General features: G+C 40.7%; 1 protein-coding gene across 14 annotated transcripts in view; it reads left to right on the top strand.

Moving 5' to 3' along the window:
* Window positions 1–17419, top strand: part of PLCB4 (phospholipase C beta 4) — a 422070-nt gene that overhangs the window by 381634 nt on the left and 23017 nt on the right. For all 14 annotated transcript variants that reach the window (XM_086701713.1, XM_086701708.1, XM_086701702.1 and 11 more), the window contains 4 exons: window positions 4388–4476; window positions 5025–5175; window positions 10168–10217; window positions 10352–10417. In XM_086701713.1, the coding sequence (XP_086557839.1) occupies window positions 4388–4476; window positions 5025–5175; window positions 10168–10217; window positions 10352–10417 (356 nt within the window). The remainder of the gene's footprint in view (window positions 1–4387; window positions 4477–5024; window positions 5176–10167; window positions 10218–10351; window positions 10418–17419) is intronic.

Raw genomic sequence — 17419 nt, 5'->3', positions numbered from 1 at the left:
TAGAATTGTTAATATTGGTAATTGAAGATAGGTTTAAGTAATGATATTTATCCAACTAATGGATAAATCTGCAGCATCTTATTTTGATATATAATTTAGGCTATATCTACATAATCCTACAGCAGATGGCTGATCAGAAATCTCAGCCAGTTTGTCCTTGTAATACAAAGCAATATATAGCCTAGTTTACTGTATTGTGTCATGACTGTATGTTATAAAATATAGCACCTGTATTCAAGATCAGAATTGTACACAATCGACCCTCAAGGCTGGGATCATGACATAGCTGCAAGAAACAGGAAGAACACTCTGGGATTCAAAATATTCTTTCATCAAACCATGACAGGACGTTGGGGTGGTCTCTAGGGGCTGATGGATGGATGCTCCCTGTTAACAATGATAAAGCCTGTTTTATTTGAAAGATACACCCAAGAACAGAAGATTCCTTCACTGCCATAACTTCAAGCTGAAGACGATTCACATGTTGTCTACCTTGGATTCGGCTGCCTCTGCCTTTTGTAATTCCTGCATAGAAATTCCCAACTGACCAATGTTGACCCATAGGTAGGGACATCTCTACGCCCCTCACGCAGCAGGAAGAAGTTACTGAAGCTGAGACTTGTGCCCAAATGCCAAAGATTTGCCACTGTCGATCTGTCAGGGGGAAGTATAGAGTCCACTTTTAGGCAACAGGCTTGAGCAATGAAAACTTGAGCAAGGCAGAAGGGCCCACAGCGACCATCACCAAGCCGATGCAAACGGGCTCATTAAGTGAGCCTCCTCAAAATAGCTATAGGCCCTAACTAACCAATGGGCTACTTAAAAACAAGCACAGTTATGAGAAAAGGGAAAATTTCATGCTTTCCTATAAGCCCTCACTCTGCTCTATAACTGTGGCTCCTCACCATCACCTCCTCCTCTCAGGCAGTCTCCTTTTTGCTGTCCTGCCCACTGCTCCCTTGCAGCGTATTCAATAAATTTCTATCTCCTTAAAAGATTCTTTTTTTATCAGTTACCATTGGTAATCAAATTTGCCACATGATGGGAGACTTAAAACAACAGAAGTTTATTCTCTGACAGTTCTGGAGACTAGAAATTTAGCATCAAAGACTTGGCTCTTGGGGAAATCCTTCCTTGCCTCTTTTGAGCTCCTGGCAGGCCTTAGCATCCCTTGGCCTGTAGCTCCATTTCTCCATTCTCTGACTTCATCATACCCTAGCCTTTTTTCTCTTTGTCTTTGTGTGTCCTCTTCTCATCTTATAATGTCGCCAATCATTGGATTTAGAGCCTATCCTAATCCTATCTCAGTCCTTAACTAATTACATACCCAAAGACCCTACTCGGAAATAAGGGGACATTCTGAAGTTCCAGACAGTCATGAATTTTGAAGGGCATTTTTGAACCTACTGAACCCTCTTAATTCTGCTGTACTTGCTTAGTACTTGTTCCTTCCATTAATTATTCTTAAATAACTATTTTAAAGCTTATTAGGAACATATCTTGTTATCAAGTATATAAGTTGTATCTTATATAGAGATACATATCTCTTATGTATCTGAATCACTAATTTTCTGATAAAAGAAAATGCTAAATCTGTTTTTGTACTAACCTATTTCTTGCAAAGTCATCTTTCATAAAAAGAAAAAAACTTGTGGGGCGCCTGGGTGGCTCAGTCAGGTAAGTGTCCGACTTCAACTCAGGTCATGATCTCCTGTTTTGTGGGTTTTAGTCCTGTGTCAGGCTCTTTGCTGACAGCTCGGAGCCTGGATCCTACTTCAGATTCTGTGTCTCCCTCTCTCTCTCTCTTGCTCCTGCTCACTCTCGCTCTCTCAACAATAAACATTAAAAAAAGAAAAAACTTGAAAGTCCATCTAAATATCTAGCAGTAGAGAATAGTTTAGTACATAAACTCAATGGGACATTATTCATTCACTAAAAGTAATTTTTAAAACTATACAGGTATAACCTAATAAATGAGAAAAGACAGATTGGGTAATTTCAAGTAAACCATACAAGATATGTATTCATGTGGAAAAAATTACACAAGAATATACAAAAATGAAAGTAGCTTGGTTAGTTTGGATGGGTTATGGATCATTTCACACTCTAAGGTCTTTATTGGTTTTATAATGGGCTTTAAGTGATTAAAGCCCTATCTATTATTCCTACTGGAAGGACTACTAGTAACCTCTCAGAAATGCCATAAACACCCCAGGCCCTCAAACTAATGGTATACCATTAAGGATAAGCAAGTACTTGTTTCCTAACAAGCCAGCCCTATGGATCATCTACTGAGATGTGCCAGTGGGAAACCAAGGCAAAGTATATCCAATGTGGGCACGTGCAGGGAGGCCTACACCAGGTAGGTTTTCTCCAAGTGAAGGGCAGGGGGTTAGGTGGGCATGGTTTGAGTTTCACCTTGCCCCATAACAGTGTAGACAGGTGGAAGGAGGAGGCATTTTGGAGTCAGACACAGATGGACTAAAAGCCCTGAGCCAATTCAATGAGTTGACCCAACAACTGGGGTCACTGAGTAGACCACAACAAGTGGGGCAGTCAGGCTTTATCTGCGCTCATGTGACCCATAAGCAGTCACAGTACCTCCTCTGGAGTATTCTTAGAAGAAGAGAAAGTCAAGCCTAAATGACACATCAGGGAAACATTGATATTCAGAATGTGGGACATTTCATAGGACACCTGGTCAGTCTCCTCAACAAATCTATGCATTGTGAAAAATAAATAGTAGCAGAGACTAGTCTAGATGAAAGTAAATTTAAGAGACATAGTTATCAGAGACCTAGAATGGACTCTATCTTGATTCAAAAAAATTAATTGTAAATAGGGAACATATTAAGATGGGCCATTTATTATAGTAAGGAATTCCTGCCAACTTTGTTGGATAAAGTGTTGGTATGGTTGGTTCTGAAAGAAAACACCCCTTTTTAGAGATGCGTAGAGAAGTAATTAGGAATCAAATGCTATAATGTCTGGAATTTGCCTTAAAATGTGTCAGCAGAGAGGAAAAAGAAAGAAAAAAGGAAGGATGATAGATGAAGGAAATGTAGTAGACTGTTTATAACTGTTAGGTCTTCATCAGTATGTGAGGGGTTATTTTACCTTTCTCTCCACTTTTATGTATCTTTGAAAATGTTCATAATAATAAGGACTTAAAAAGGTAAATATTTTTCTGGAATATTAACTTCCAAGAAAATGATTATCTCTTATTTTTTCCTAAGCAAGATTTAAGAGCTAAATTTGTTCACATTCCCCATTAGGAGAAAAAAGAGTTCTTAAGGAAGTGATAACTGGATTTAGACCTTCTCATATACCCTTGGTAGGAGAAAATAAATTGATGCAACATCTTTGGAGGTCAATTTGTCAGTAACTACCAAAAGAACAAATACCCTTACCCATCATTCTAACCTCTAGTCATTTATGCTATGGACATTGCAAATGTATGCTCGGAAATGTTCAAGGATGTTAACTGCAATACATACAAGAAATAGATAACAATATACACTGGCTGTAGGAGTGTCAGGGAAGGAGATTTTTATATTTTATATGTTTGTTTATCAGGCACATGTACTTTCTATTACAAAAAGGAAAAAATTAAACAAAAATTATCTTAAGAATGTTATAAGGAGCCTGATTTTACTGGAAGAAATTGACACACATACAATTTTTGAAATTGGTAAATTATGTACTATTTTAAGGTAATGAGAATAATTATTACTTCTATAGTATTGGTAAATAATGCAAAATTACATGAGATTCTACTAGAAAGTACTTGAAACTCTTCAAATGACATTATATAAAAAATGAAGTTTTACTGTTTTTAAGTGCCAGGTGTATCTGAGAAAATGCTGGGGAAATACTTCATTTTAACTACCATGGAACCAAAATTGGCTTTAAATACGTATTAGCCTTCTTATCTAAAATTAAGACTTAGATACTGGAGGTACCTACTGTGTGCCAAGTTCTTTTTACATTTATCATTTCACTGAATGCTCCTAGTACACCTTCAGAGTGGGTGGTATCAGCCCTGATTTTCGAATGAAGAAACACAGTTGAGGACATGAATCAACCCACTCAGAGTCACACAAATTAGTCAATAACCCAGGGCAATTGACTTGCCCTGCCACACTGTCATCATTATTCGGGGGGAAACCCAAAGAGAGAAAGTCATCTGGCCTTTGATCCCTGCCTTTCCTTCTTTCTTGTTTCCTGTAACTGGCTGTGTTTTCCAAACTTTGTCTTATTTCCTAGGAGAAGGTACTTAACAGAAGACATAACCCGGGTCCAGGATTATGAATTGTTTATTAGTTGAATTTTCTTGGATGTTTATAGTAAGACAGAATCAACAGCTCATTGGCTTTTTCCCCCCCAGATATTGTGGATGCTTTATCAGATCCAAAGAAATTTCTTTCCATTACGGAAAAGAGAGCAGACCAAATGAGAGCTATGGGCATTGAAACTGTAAGTAGAAGTTGACTAAAGACAGCCAAGTTGGGGAATTTTGGTGGTCAGTGATGATAACAGCAAGAGAAAGTTATACGTTAATATAGCAAACCTCAGTGTTTTTAAAACTGAAGTCATCTAGTCAACAAAATAGTTTCAAGGGACTGTAAAAGTGTAGCCTATTTAATAAATGGAAATCGATGATGCTTTGAGGAATGTTTAAAATACAGGATGCTTTTATGATACACTACAATACCCGTTAACCCAACTCAACAAATTAATGAAATTGACATTTACATTTCTTTGTTGTTTATGAAAGTCTTGCATCCCACCTTCTCCCATTTCAGTGCACTTGTGTTGTTTGTTCTTTTGTTTTTAAAGCTCCCTTTACCATACCCTGTTTGTAAAAGAGTTGCACCTTTTCTCCTGCCAGGCAAAGATCCATTAAGAGAGTTGTAGGGAAGTTGTTGAGTGGTTCAGACTGGATTAAGTAAGATAGAGAAAGCGCCAGACAGTTGAACGTGAGGTGGCTTACATCCGGCTTAACACAAACATTTCTGTTCCAGAGTGACATAGCAGATGTGCCCAGTGATACTTCTAAGAATGACAAGAAAGGAAAGGCCAACACTGCCAAAGCAAACGTGACCCCGCAGAGCAGCTCTGAGCTCAGACCAACCACCACGGCGGCCCTGGGGTCTGGAGTGGAAGCCAAGAAAGGTAAAGGGGAGGTGTTTGAGCTCCTTGTGTGTTCTGGAAATTTTAGAGTCTTTTTGAAGGATCTTTATGAAGATCATTAGAGTTGCGAGTACTGCTCATTTTATTGCCCTATAAAACCCCAGAGCAGCAAGCTTTCTTGCAGATTGGACCAACTGCTTAATCTTCCTGAGTGTTTAACAGGGAGTCAACATTTGGATTTCATCTGCTAGATTCCTGCACCTTAGGGCACTGGGTACAATATCTGTAGTTTTGGGAAATGTTTGAATTCAGTCTCCTTGATGAAAAGAATTCCACACAATGAACTTCACTAATTCATCCCTGTGCTCTTCTGCCTACCAGACAGGCAGTGGGCTCATGAACCAACAGAATCATCATTGTTCTGATATTTCCAGATTCCCTTATTGGCAGTTTGCCCGCATGGGTAGATATTGAGCATCCATGATTATTTGTGAAATTGTCAGATGGGCATTTGAAGACCAATTCGATATGGTTACCTGTGGGTGAAATAAGATATCCTAAGAAGTCTCACCACAAAGAATTATGTGCCCCAAGTGCTAATATTCAGCTGGTATGTAGGGACACAACCATATTGGTTATTTAAAGTTGACTTCCATGCTTACTGGCTGGGCTTTCATTCTGATTGGATGGTGCCCATACCACACTGTTAATTATACATTTTGAATGTCCTCCTTGATCATGAATCATTTACTAAACTCATTCTTCTTACTGTGATAAGAATTTTTTTGAGTGGTTTTTTACTCAGTATGTATATTTCCCACTTACGTGTGAATTCAGTGCCCTCCATGTTAGAGAATCAAGTTGTACCCTTAACTACACACAGTGCTACAGTTTAAGGTAAGAAATGACAGGCTTTTCCAAACCATGGCAGCATAGTAATTTAGCAGGAAACTAAGAGTGCGTGGAGCTTTCTATAACAAATTAGAAAATGAGACTGCACAGAAGTAGCCCACATTGTGCTTTGCCTGCAGCTGTTTGTCTGTTCTTCCCTGGAGATATAAGCAAGCCCATGATACAGGCTTTAGGCATTCCATTCCAGTACTGGTCGTTATTAACATTAGCCGTTCAAACAGAGAGAGACAGTAGGAAATGGGAGAGTTTTTGTTTAAAGTGCTTGTATCATGCCCCCTAGTACATAAAGACATTAGTAATTTTAGTAAGTCAAGTGGCCTGAAAAATTGCAGTATGACCAGTTTACAGAAGGCAAAAGCAATCCTAGTTCTAGAAGGAACATGTTTGTGTTTAGAACTGTCTCACCCCTGGTTTCAAACAAGATACGAAGGAGCCAAGCATTTCTCATCTCCAGTCCAGTCTCTTCAACAGGCGCCCTGAGAAAGAGGGTCTACATGCTGTTTCCTTCTGGCCTTTTATTTAGGATAATTGGAAATCTACTGTATGTGACAAGACCAGATTCTGTGAGAAATGCCTTCACACCTTCAGGGACCTCATGTGGCTAGAGGGGTAATGTAGATGGGGTCCCACACAACAGCCAGGCCAGGCAGTGGTCAGTGAGAGCTGACCCTTAGAAACAGGAGGGGAGAGGGCATCCCTTCCAGCAAGTGTCCCAGAGAAACTTATAAATGAGATCCCAATTGAGCTGGGCCTTGAAACTTAGATCTGACTTGAATAGAAAGTAATGAAATGCATTCTTCTCATGGATATATTGAATCACTATACTGGATGTTTGGGAATGCCTACATAGGAAAACCATGAGCTAGATGAAGTTCATGGAGAAGATTAATGTACAGTTTCGAAGGACACGTGTGGAGGTAACCATGCTCAGCAGAACCTGGTCTCAGTGAAGAGCTTATTTATTTTATTTTATTTTATTTTATTTTATTTTATTTTATTTTATTTTATTTTATTTTGCATGGTGGCTCTTAGAAGAATGGCATAGAAGTGAAAGAGGGAAGTTTGTGGGTTTTCTTCCTACTCCTATCTATGAACGGGGGAGTCAAGAAATAAAATACTCCAGTGACCTTTGTAAGAAGAGGTGTCATTTGTGAAAGCAACCTTCTTCCATAAGATGGAGAACTGTCTTAGAGTGCCTGGGTGGCTCAATCAGTTAAACGTCCAACTCGGTTTCCATTCAGGTCATGATCTCATGGTTCATGGGTTCGAGCCCCGCACCAGGCTCTACGCTGACAGTGCAGAGTCAGCTTGGGATTCATTCATTCATATTCTCTCTCTCTCTTTCTCTCTCTCTCTCAAAATAAATAAACTTTAAAAAAGACAGAGAGCTGTCTTAATTTGGGTCATCCCAAAGCAGACCCGAGGTTTCAAATGCAAGTAATTTATTGGGGGGGGGGGCAGGGTACAGTGTACACAGGTAGGGGCTTGGGGAGGTGACACAAGGTAGAGAAGGTAGCCGGTAGTCAGAGTGTGTTCAGGCTCCACAGAGGCACCTGGAACTCAGTGCCCCTGGGAACATTCTGAGGGCTAGTGTTGGACACTAACCTCAGAGGCATCCTCCTAGATGAGCAGGGGAACATATACTTTGACTACAGTCAGCCTTTTGTTGAGAGCTCCCATAGGAGGGATCAGTTCCCTAATGATTTTAGGTTGACCAAAGGGTGTTTAAGCATGTTTTGGAGGGAGAGTCCTCAGGTAACTTCCTCAGGCAGGAAAATGCAGGTGCTGGCAGTTGAAAGTCAACTAGAGTGGCCTGATGTAGAGAGAGCAAGGTGTACAGGTCCAAGCCAAGCAGCATTTGCTGTCCACATCTGTGGAGGTTAGAAAGTTCTAATGGTTTCTCTTAGACACACAGCCAGACAGCAATAACTGCACTTATTCTTTCTCTTTAAGAATAAGGAATCAATAAAACTAAACTCCTAGTTGATCTACAAATTACAGCTTAGGAGAAAACGAGTTATTTTTGAGCTTTGTTGAGAAGAACAAAAACTTTATGTAGTAAACCTCCATTTAGCCAAAATCTTTGGTGCCCAAAGTGTAGTGCTTAACCCCACTTGCACACCAGGGAAGCTCGTAGAACTGCACTGGCCAGTGTAGTAGCCACCTGCCACATGTAGCTATCTAAATTTAAACTTAAAAATTAACCCTTGAACACCTCAGCTGCACTAGCCACATTTCAGGTGCCCAACAGTCACATGTAGCTAGTGGCTCTCCATTGTTGGACAGCTCACATATGGAACACAGCCCCTGTCGCCAAAAGTTCTATTAGACCCACTTCTGTAGGCCAACAGAGGGAGCTGAGCATGTACCAATCCTGGTTCTGTGGAGTGTGAGTTTTTCCTGGCTAAATCCTTTATAGGAAATGTAATTTTTACAAGTTGTTTCTGTCTCAAAAAATGCAGAAACCAAGTTCGTGTTCCCATAGGTTCCTGTCCATAATGATTTACTTTAACCAAGACCGAAAACGAAGTCTCACTGGACTGGGTCAACTCCAGGGATCTTGCATGCACCCCAATACTCTGTTCATTTTATAGAAGAGAAGACAAAGCTGGGGAGCCAGGATTCACGGCCTCTCACTCTTGGCAGTAAAGCCGGGAGTTAGCTTGTATGTCAGACTTAAGAGGTCAAAGAGCAACCCTGTGGTCCCTGGACACCCTTATCATAAATGTTCTAGATCACAAGACTGATTCCTCTTAGCCATGACTCCTTTTCCCACTTCCTCGCCCTCACATGGGCTGTGTGCATCTTCTTAAAATAAGTAAAACTGAAAAACAAGAGCCTGGGACTCAATCCTACCTTTCTTGATTGAATATCTCATACCTAATTTTTTGGGATTCTAATGGAAATCAGTTATAGTACAGAGCACACATTCATTTTGTTTAAGATGAAAATCTGCAGTCAAACAGAAAATGTTTGGGGATCCTTCTACCACTGTGGTTGCCATGACGACACCTGGCCTAGCATCCTTCACTAGCAGGATAATTTAGTATGTTACTCCGGGTCCTTATGACAGCATCCTGTGAAGAATTCACTGGTCCATCACACAGAATAATAGCTGTTATAAAACAGTTTGAATTCAGGATTTCCTGTATGTTGAAGGCATGGGTGTGCTCAATAGCATATTGCTTAAAAATTAAATTTGGTGAAAGAAGCTGGGAAAAAAAATATTTTGTTCTTTGACGATGAGGTGAGAAAAGAGCTGGGAGGTAGTTGACTGGTATGATATACAAAGATAAAAGTAGTGTTAATAGATGCTGTAGTTTGGCACTCCATTGCCCCAGCTGCTATGTGTATTGGCTGATTTTTAATTTTTTTAATGCTTATTTTTGAGAGAGAGAGACAGAGTGTGAGTGGGGGAGGGAGAGGGAGACACAGAATCTGAAGCAGACTCCAGGCTCCGAGCTGTCAGCGCAGAGCCTGATGTGGGGCTTGAACTCACGAACCATGAGATCATGACCTGAGCTGAAGTTGGACACTTAACCAACTGAGCCACCCAGGTGCCCCTGTATTGTCTGATTTCAAATCACAGCTGCAACTCTCTCAGAGGACTGCCCTCCCAGACTGTGGCGGTGCCCTTGTCTGGAAACACCTGGAAGGTTTTGTGCAACCTCTGAAGCCAGTGGCTGACTATTACGGGGTTACAAAAGTCCAGTCTTCTTACCTCGAGGTAGAACAACTCCAGAGGGCTATGTACTCTAAAGAGCTCTCTGAAGGGTCAGGCTGAGGTTGGATTTCCCCTAGAAATACACCGTACCTTCTTCCTCTGCCCTGTTCTGCTTCTCTCACTGCCCTGGGGGTTTCTCCTGAGCACCTTTCCCTAGTAAGTCATGTGCACAAGGAATTCCAACTCAGGCTCTGCTCGTAAGGAACCTGAACGAAGATGATAAACATGCCAACTGTCTATTTAATTGCTTTGTAATAAGAAATTAAGATGCTTATATCCATTACCATCCACATAAAGCTGCTTCACTGTCTTTAGATGAGATTTCAAAGTGATGAATTTTGTATTATCAGTTATTCTCTTTAATTTTTAATACACACAGTGCTTTAATTTTTTTTAAGGTATCGAACTTATCCCTCAAGTGAGGATAGAAGATTTAAAGCAGATGAAGGTAAAATTGCTCATTTTGCAAGCACTCTTCCATTACCTATATTGGTGAAACCAATATATTTTTGTTTCTCACCAGATGTATTCATTGTGGCTACAAAAAAAATTGATTTTGGGCCCTCTTTGCTTCTTCCACAGGCTTACTTGAAGCATTTAAAGAAACAACAGAAGGAGCTAAATTCTTTAAAGAAGAAACACGCTAAGGTACATCGTGCTGAGCATGTGTGCATACGTGTGTGTGATTTTGTTTGCTGGTTTGTCTTTTAGCTCTCAGATGAAAACCTCAAGCTATTGTTCTGTGTGATGGACCAGTGAATTCTTCACAGGCAAAAACATGGCTTAGAAACTGACACCAACCAACTGGGCAGTAGTACCTTGATCTTAACTGGTAGGAAATGAGGTTTAAAAATAGAATCCATTTGGGATTGGTTGTCACTGATTTATAATCTGCATTTCTGACATTTACCTCAGAAGCATAACAGAGCTTCACCCATTTAAAAATTGTTTAATAATCATGGGGCACCTGGGTGGCATAGTCAGTTAAGCATCCAGACTCCTCTCTACCCCTCCCCCAGCTTGTGTGCTCTCTCCCTCCCCCCTGCCCCCGCTCAAAATAAGTAAATAAACTTTAAAACTATTTAATAATCAGACTTTATCCAAGAGTCTGGCTAGGTCCCACTATTTTAAAGACCAGCTCAGTCTCCGGCTAGAAGCACCCAAATCCCCTGGGTTACTGGCAAGTCATTTGCCACACACAGGGCATGGAGGGAGGTGCTAGCCAGCCCTGACTCTCTCACCCATGGCTCCTAGAGAGAGGGCTTTTCTCACTTGTCCCATTATGTAAACTCTGCTCAGTGACCTACTTCCGAAAGAGTTGTTTTTTCTCTTCGCCCATAAGAAGAGGTTTTTTTGACAGTGATCATGAGAAATTCTAAGAGCTGGTTGCAAATTTAAGAGAAGAGCAGCAGCTGGTCTCAGGAGTTCTCGTGTGGGCTGAACACTTCACAGCACTCCATCATCCTGCTCCCAGTCCCTCCTCACAGAGAAAGGAGGAAAACACGATACCTCTTTCCTTCCCAAGATGGATCATGACAGCCACTGGGGCTGGAAGGGTAATGTGTGTGTTCCTCCATTACGGGCAGCCGGAGCAAGAGAAACTTAATTTCTTGAAAGGACTTCTGAGTTCTTTTAAACTTGTCATGAGTTCTACTTTGTACTGTGACTCAGACCTCGAACCGAGGCATGTCTCTAGAGCTGGACTTGAATGGCCTATCTCCTAATCACTCTGGATATTAAAAGCACAAAGCTCATGGGGCACCTGGGTGGCTCAGGCAGTTAAGCATCTGACTCTTGATTTCAGCTCAGGTCATGATCTTGCGGTTCATGAGTTTGAGCCCTGCATTGGGCTCTGCACCAGCAGTATGGAACCTGCTTTGGATTCTTTCTCTCCTTTCCTCACCCCCCGCCTCTCTCTCAAATAAATAATCATTTAAAAACTGTTTTTTAAATTCAAAGCTCACGGCCCCAATTTAAGTTTGTGCTGCTTTGAGAAATGCATCCTATTCTTGGCCTAGTAATATTCCCTGTATTATTGAATGGATGGTTTAGTGCATTTGCTCCACAGACTATTTGCTCCTAATTTCATGAATGAGTCCACTGAGTAGAATTCCTTCTTATTGCCCATAGGGGAGACTTGCCACAGATTTTCAGAAGTGTAGGAGACAAAGCTGCTTAAAGCAGTGTTTTCAATTTTGTTGGTTGTTGGCAACAACCTAGAGTATGGAAAGGCAGCAGAAGAGAGGGAGAAAAGGAAATAAGGAAGAATGCAATGTACCTTTGATTATTAGGGATGGAGTTGGTAGCCATATGGTAAGGCATCATCCCCCAGATTTTCTTTCCATTTAACTTGGATCTCTGTCATTGATGCTGACATCTCAGGGGCCTGTGGGCTCTTTGGAAACTTCTACTTTTAACCTCACCCTCATTAAATATTTCCTTGAGGCATGACCAGGAGACATATACTGTGACATAATAAAAATAATCATGGCAGCTAGAATTTTTGCATGCAAAGTATTTTCCAGATGCTGTGCACAGAACTTTATATATATCGTCTCATTTAATACTCTCCACCCTATAAGGCAAATTCTGTTTAAGTCTCCATTTTACATGTAAAATTAAGAAATTAAGGATTAGGCAGGTTAAGGAATTGAACTAATGTCCCAGCATTGGAGAGCAGCAGAGCCAGAATTTGAACCCAAGCCATCTGACTCTAGAACCCATACTCTTACCTCATTATTCTGTGAAGGATGTTAGATGCTTTGACAAGTAAACAAGTTCCCCTCGCTGCAGCAAATGCAATGGCAGCACACAGCTTGTTATGAAAATCCCCATCTAGTTTGGACAATGTCAGTACACTGGTTACCTGTACAGCTACTGAGGAAAGATGATCCTCAATTTTTTAGAACTTGACCTACATACTACTGAGAAGGATTATCTGTTGATATCCTTCTCTGAACCTTTGAGTCCAGACTGACTCAGGTTGGCAAACATGCCCATCTGCTTCATCAGAAAAGTGCCCAAGATGGTGTCTTCGTCAAATTGGCGTAGACTGGGCGGCTTAAGCAACAAGCATTTATTTCTTAAAGTATGGAGGCTGGATGTCCAAGGTCAAGTTGCAGCAGATTCAGAGCCCCCTTTCTGGATTTGGGATAGCCTCCTTGCTATGTCCTCACATGGTGGAAAGGGCTAACATTTCTCTCATGTCTCTTATAAGGGCACTAATTACATTCATGAGGGCTTTGCCCTCATGACCTAGTCACTTCCCAAAGACCCCCTCTCAGATTCCACCACGTTGGAAATTAGGGCTTCAACATAGGAATTTGGAGGGGAGACAGAACATTCAGTCCATTAATAGGTGGAAAATTACTTTTCTGTGAGACAGTTTAGAGCTGACCTTGGTGGATCTTCCCCTCAGACAACACTGCACTTAATTCAGCCAAATCCATTTCTTCACTCTTGTTGGCAGGGACGCCTCCATGTTGTGTCATAACCAGTAGATCCCAGATGGCTGAAAGACTGTACGTTGCCTTCATTTGTAGAAAACAGAGGAGGTTCTTGGAGCCCCATATTATAATGGAACCAACACCTAAAAGAAGATTTTTAAATCTCCCTAAATCTGCAAATCTGAATTGTGTGGACCTTCATAACTGCGTTAGGGAGCATTTTTTGGAGGAAGCATTCAAAATTCCTTAGGTTGAGGAACAGAGTAAATTGACATGGTAGTAAAATATTCCATGCTTGCCTATTGCCTTTCAGAGTGCTTTTCAGAAGTATTTCTGAACAGGGCAATGCATTTCACAGCTTGTTTTCATATCCTTATGCACCACAAAAGTCCATGTTACAAGTGTGTGATTATAAGCTTATGAATGAATCCCTTCTCCTACATTCGGTACACAGGGGACCCACTTTTTTATTCAGACTGCTTCGGCAGCATAATTTATGAATTCTGAATTCTGTAGTATTTTTATACAAAACTACTAATAAGGCTAACATTTATTTAATGCCAGTTTTGTATTACACATTTTATATACATTCTCAAATCCTCACAGTATCCCCAAAACCCAATTGACACTGCCCACATTCTAGACATGAATAAAATGAGGGAGGTGAGTCCCTTGCCTAGAGTAATATAACTAGTTAATGCTGGTAACGAGCCTCATTTGCTTACTTTGAATGCACACCTTTTACAACTCACCACATTATCCACATTTATTAAAAATGCACTCCAGGTGGCTCAGTTTGTTGAGCGTTTCACTCTTGATTTCGGCTCAGGTCATGATTCCAGAGTCGTGGGATCGAGCCCTGTGTCGGGCTTTGTGTTGAGTGTGGAGCCTGCTTGGGATTCTCTCTCTCCCTCTGCCCCAGGATGTGAACTAAAATTCTGACTCCAGAACTCATGCCCCCCCTTTTTTTTTTCCAAGTTTTTGGAGTATCATTGACATGCAATGTTAAATTAGTTGCAGCAGTGCAAGGTAGGGACTTGATAAGTTTAATACTGTTTTGTGCTCACAACAAGTATAGCTACATCTGTCACCATACAAGGCTATTATGGTACAATTGAGTATATTCCTTATGCTGTACTTTTTATTCCTGTGACCTATCATTCTATAACTAGAATCTATCTCTCACTTCCATTCACCCATTTTGCCCATCCCCCCAACCCTGTCCTCTCTGGCAACCATCAGTCTGTATTTATAGGTCTGATTCTGCTTTTTGTTTATTTATTCATTTGGTTTGGCTTATTTTTTTTCATGTTTGTTTATTTTTGAGAGACAGAGTACAAGTGAGGGAGGGGAAGAGAGAGAGAGACACACAGAATCTGAAACAGGCTCCAGGCTTCGAGCTATCAGCACAGAGCCCAGTGCAGGACTTGAACTCACCAACCATGAGACTGTGACCCAAGTCAAAGTTGGACGCTTAACTGACTGAACCATCCAGGTGCCCCTGTTTTTGGTGTTTTTAGATCCCACATATGAGTGAAAGCATATGGTATTTGTCTTTCCCTGACTTATTTCACTTAGCATAATATCCTCTAGGTCCATCCATGTTGTTGCAAATGGCATGTCTCATCTTTTTTATGGCTGCATAATATTCCATCTTACATATATGTTTATGTACACACAGACACACAGTAACTCACCCTACATCTTCCTTATCTGTTTGTCTACCAATGGACACCTGCATTGCTGCCACATCTTGGTTGTTGTAACTATAGAGATGCGTATATGTTTCTTAATTAGTGTTTTCTTTGAGTAAATACCCAGTAGTGGAATTCCATTACCCCTGAATTTTCACACATTGATTTTTCTTTCTCACATATTCTTGGTGGTCTTAGTAAAAGGTTTTTAAAAGCCATCATGATCCTATCAGGACACAAATATCTTGGCTTCCTTTGGAACTGTTTTTTTCAACATATGATCCTTGGGCCAGGAGCTGGAGGCTTTGTAAAAAATGCATATGCTTGCATCTGAGACTTAGTTATAATCACCAAGAAGAGGCCTAGGAAATAAATAAGCTCCTCTCCTTCACACATTAAAATTAAATTTTGAGAATTGTTTCTTTAGGAATATTATTTGGCACTCTTCATTGTCCCTTGACCCCTAGTGGAACCCCCCCCACTTGCCTTCAAGCTGTAGACCAGTCCTCCTTAAAAAAACAGATTTTGACCTGTTGTTGAACGAGAAAAAATACCCCCAGCCTTTTTGTGAAACATCTATAAACCTTTTTAACTTTTGAAGCAACCTAAGATGGGGCTGAGATTTGCTACTGTAAGGCCTTGGGTTATAAAGTAACTATTGAGGAGGGAACCTGGCCCAGGCTGTACCCTGCCAACCACAGCATCCATGCATCAACCTTAGCAGTTGGCAGCTAAGAGCAGAGGCTCTTACCTAGTCCATATTATTACTGCAGGGACTCTCCACTCTTACACATCAGCTGAGGTAAATAATGCCACTTCTTAGACCTATAGGGAAGCAGAGAATCCATGAGCTAAATCCCAGTGGCTTAAGACACAAATATAATATGCAAAAGAAATCTTGTTTTCAAACTTGAAGGTTAGCCACAGGATGGAAGAGGAATTCTGGTGTAGGAGGATCTATCACTTGCAGGAGAGCCATAGAAATAGGCATGTGAGCTGCTTTTAGGATACTAAGAGAAAAATCAGAGATAATGACCATTTGAGCCTCAAATGAGATCAGGATGCTAGCTAACATGCCTAGATTTTAGAAAATGGCAGGGGTCAATGGCCATTGTTTTTGACCCTGTGAGTGCAGCTGGCAATCAGACTTTTATGTGTCTCTCACTTTCTAGAACCACCTCTCCATTTGAAATGGAAACTAGGGAAATGGTTTTCAAGTGTCCATTAGAAGAGACACAGCAAAAACAAAACTAAGCAACAGTCATCTCCCCTAATACATGACTCAGTGGAGTCCAGAAATAGGGTTTCTTTCATTAAGAAATGGGCATACGTTTCAATTGTCTGATGTGGTCAAATTCTTAAAGCCAATAAAACCCAAAGTTGGTTAACTAGCCCCAATAACACGTTAGAGGAATAATTACAATGTAAATGCCTATAGGGACCAAATAAGAAGGAAGTTGGCCAGATACGGAAAGCAGAACAACATTCATTCCCATTCAAGAGGCACGTCAGACTTAGCTCCTGCCATTGGTGCCTTGAGAGTCCATGGGCCAGCTTCATTCTCAAAAGGGGACTCATAAAATCTGGACTCTTAGATAAACTTCCATGTCTTTAAATATTGGCCCCTAATTCAGTTTTCTTTCAAAGCACATGTGAGTTTGAGGAGTGGACTTAACATTTATAGACTGGATGCATCCGCTGGGATAGCCGTTTGCAACATCACCATAAGATGAGTCAAATGAAATGCCTGAGAAACTAACATTTGGCATTTCAGTAAAGCTACTAATGGAAAATTTGTTCTTTGCTATACAAGCAATTTAGCTGATAACATCAAGAGTGCTGTTAAACTCGTCAATTGTAATTCATAATAAGACCTCAATGCCAGACCCATAAGTCTGTTATGAAGTTGAAAGGGCCCGAGACACAGCAACACCCACGGAGGCAGCTTACTGCTGACCTCAGAGTCACATGCTGAGCAAACATGATTTACTCCAATTTTCCAGCAGGATCTGTGGTGCAGTCGTTCACGCCCACTGCCCCATCAGTCACAAGAATGAATTGTAGCAAAAGTTTCTCCCTAAAGAAGCTGAGTGTACTCTTCACTCCAATGAGAAATGTACAAGTCCTGCTAAAAGCTGTACATGCATTCTCCCCAAAGTGTCCCAATTGAGATTGATGTTTCAATGAACACATTTAATTTTGATACTCTTGACCTGAATGAATGAAAAAATATGTATGCCTCTTCCATGGCATGTCATGATTTAATTAATGACCAAAGAATAAAGTCAATGATAGATTTGTTCTGCATGAAAATGGACTGAGAGATTATTTCCTGGTTCCTCTATTTTATACTTTGGGAAGCTGAATCTTGACCCCCAATCAGACAATAATCAGTAACTAGAACCCCATTCCTTTGTAAAAGAAGTTGGTATTTGGAAAGCTAATTATCCCCAAACACTTCTGTGATCACTGCATACCACAAAGGAATCATTTTGAGCACATAGAGAACA

Source organism: Puma concolor, chromosome A3, assembly GCF_028749965.1.
Source record: "Puma concolor isolate L17-30 chromosome A3, mPumCon1.1.hap2, whole genome shotgun sequence".
NCBI lineage: Eukaryota > Metazoa > Chordata > Mammalia > Carnivora > Felidae > Puma > Puma concolor.
This window is presented reverse-complemented; position numbering and strand designations above follow the sequence as displayed.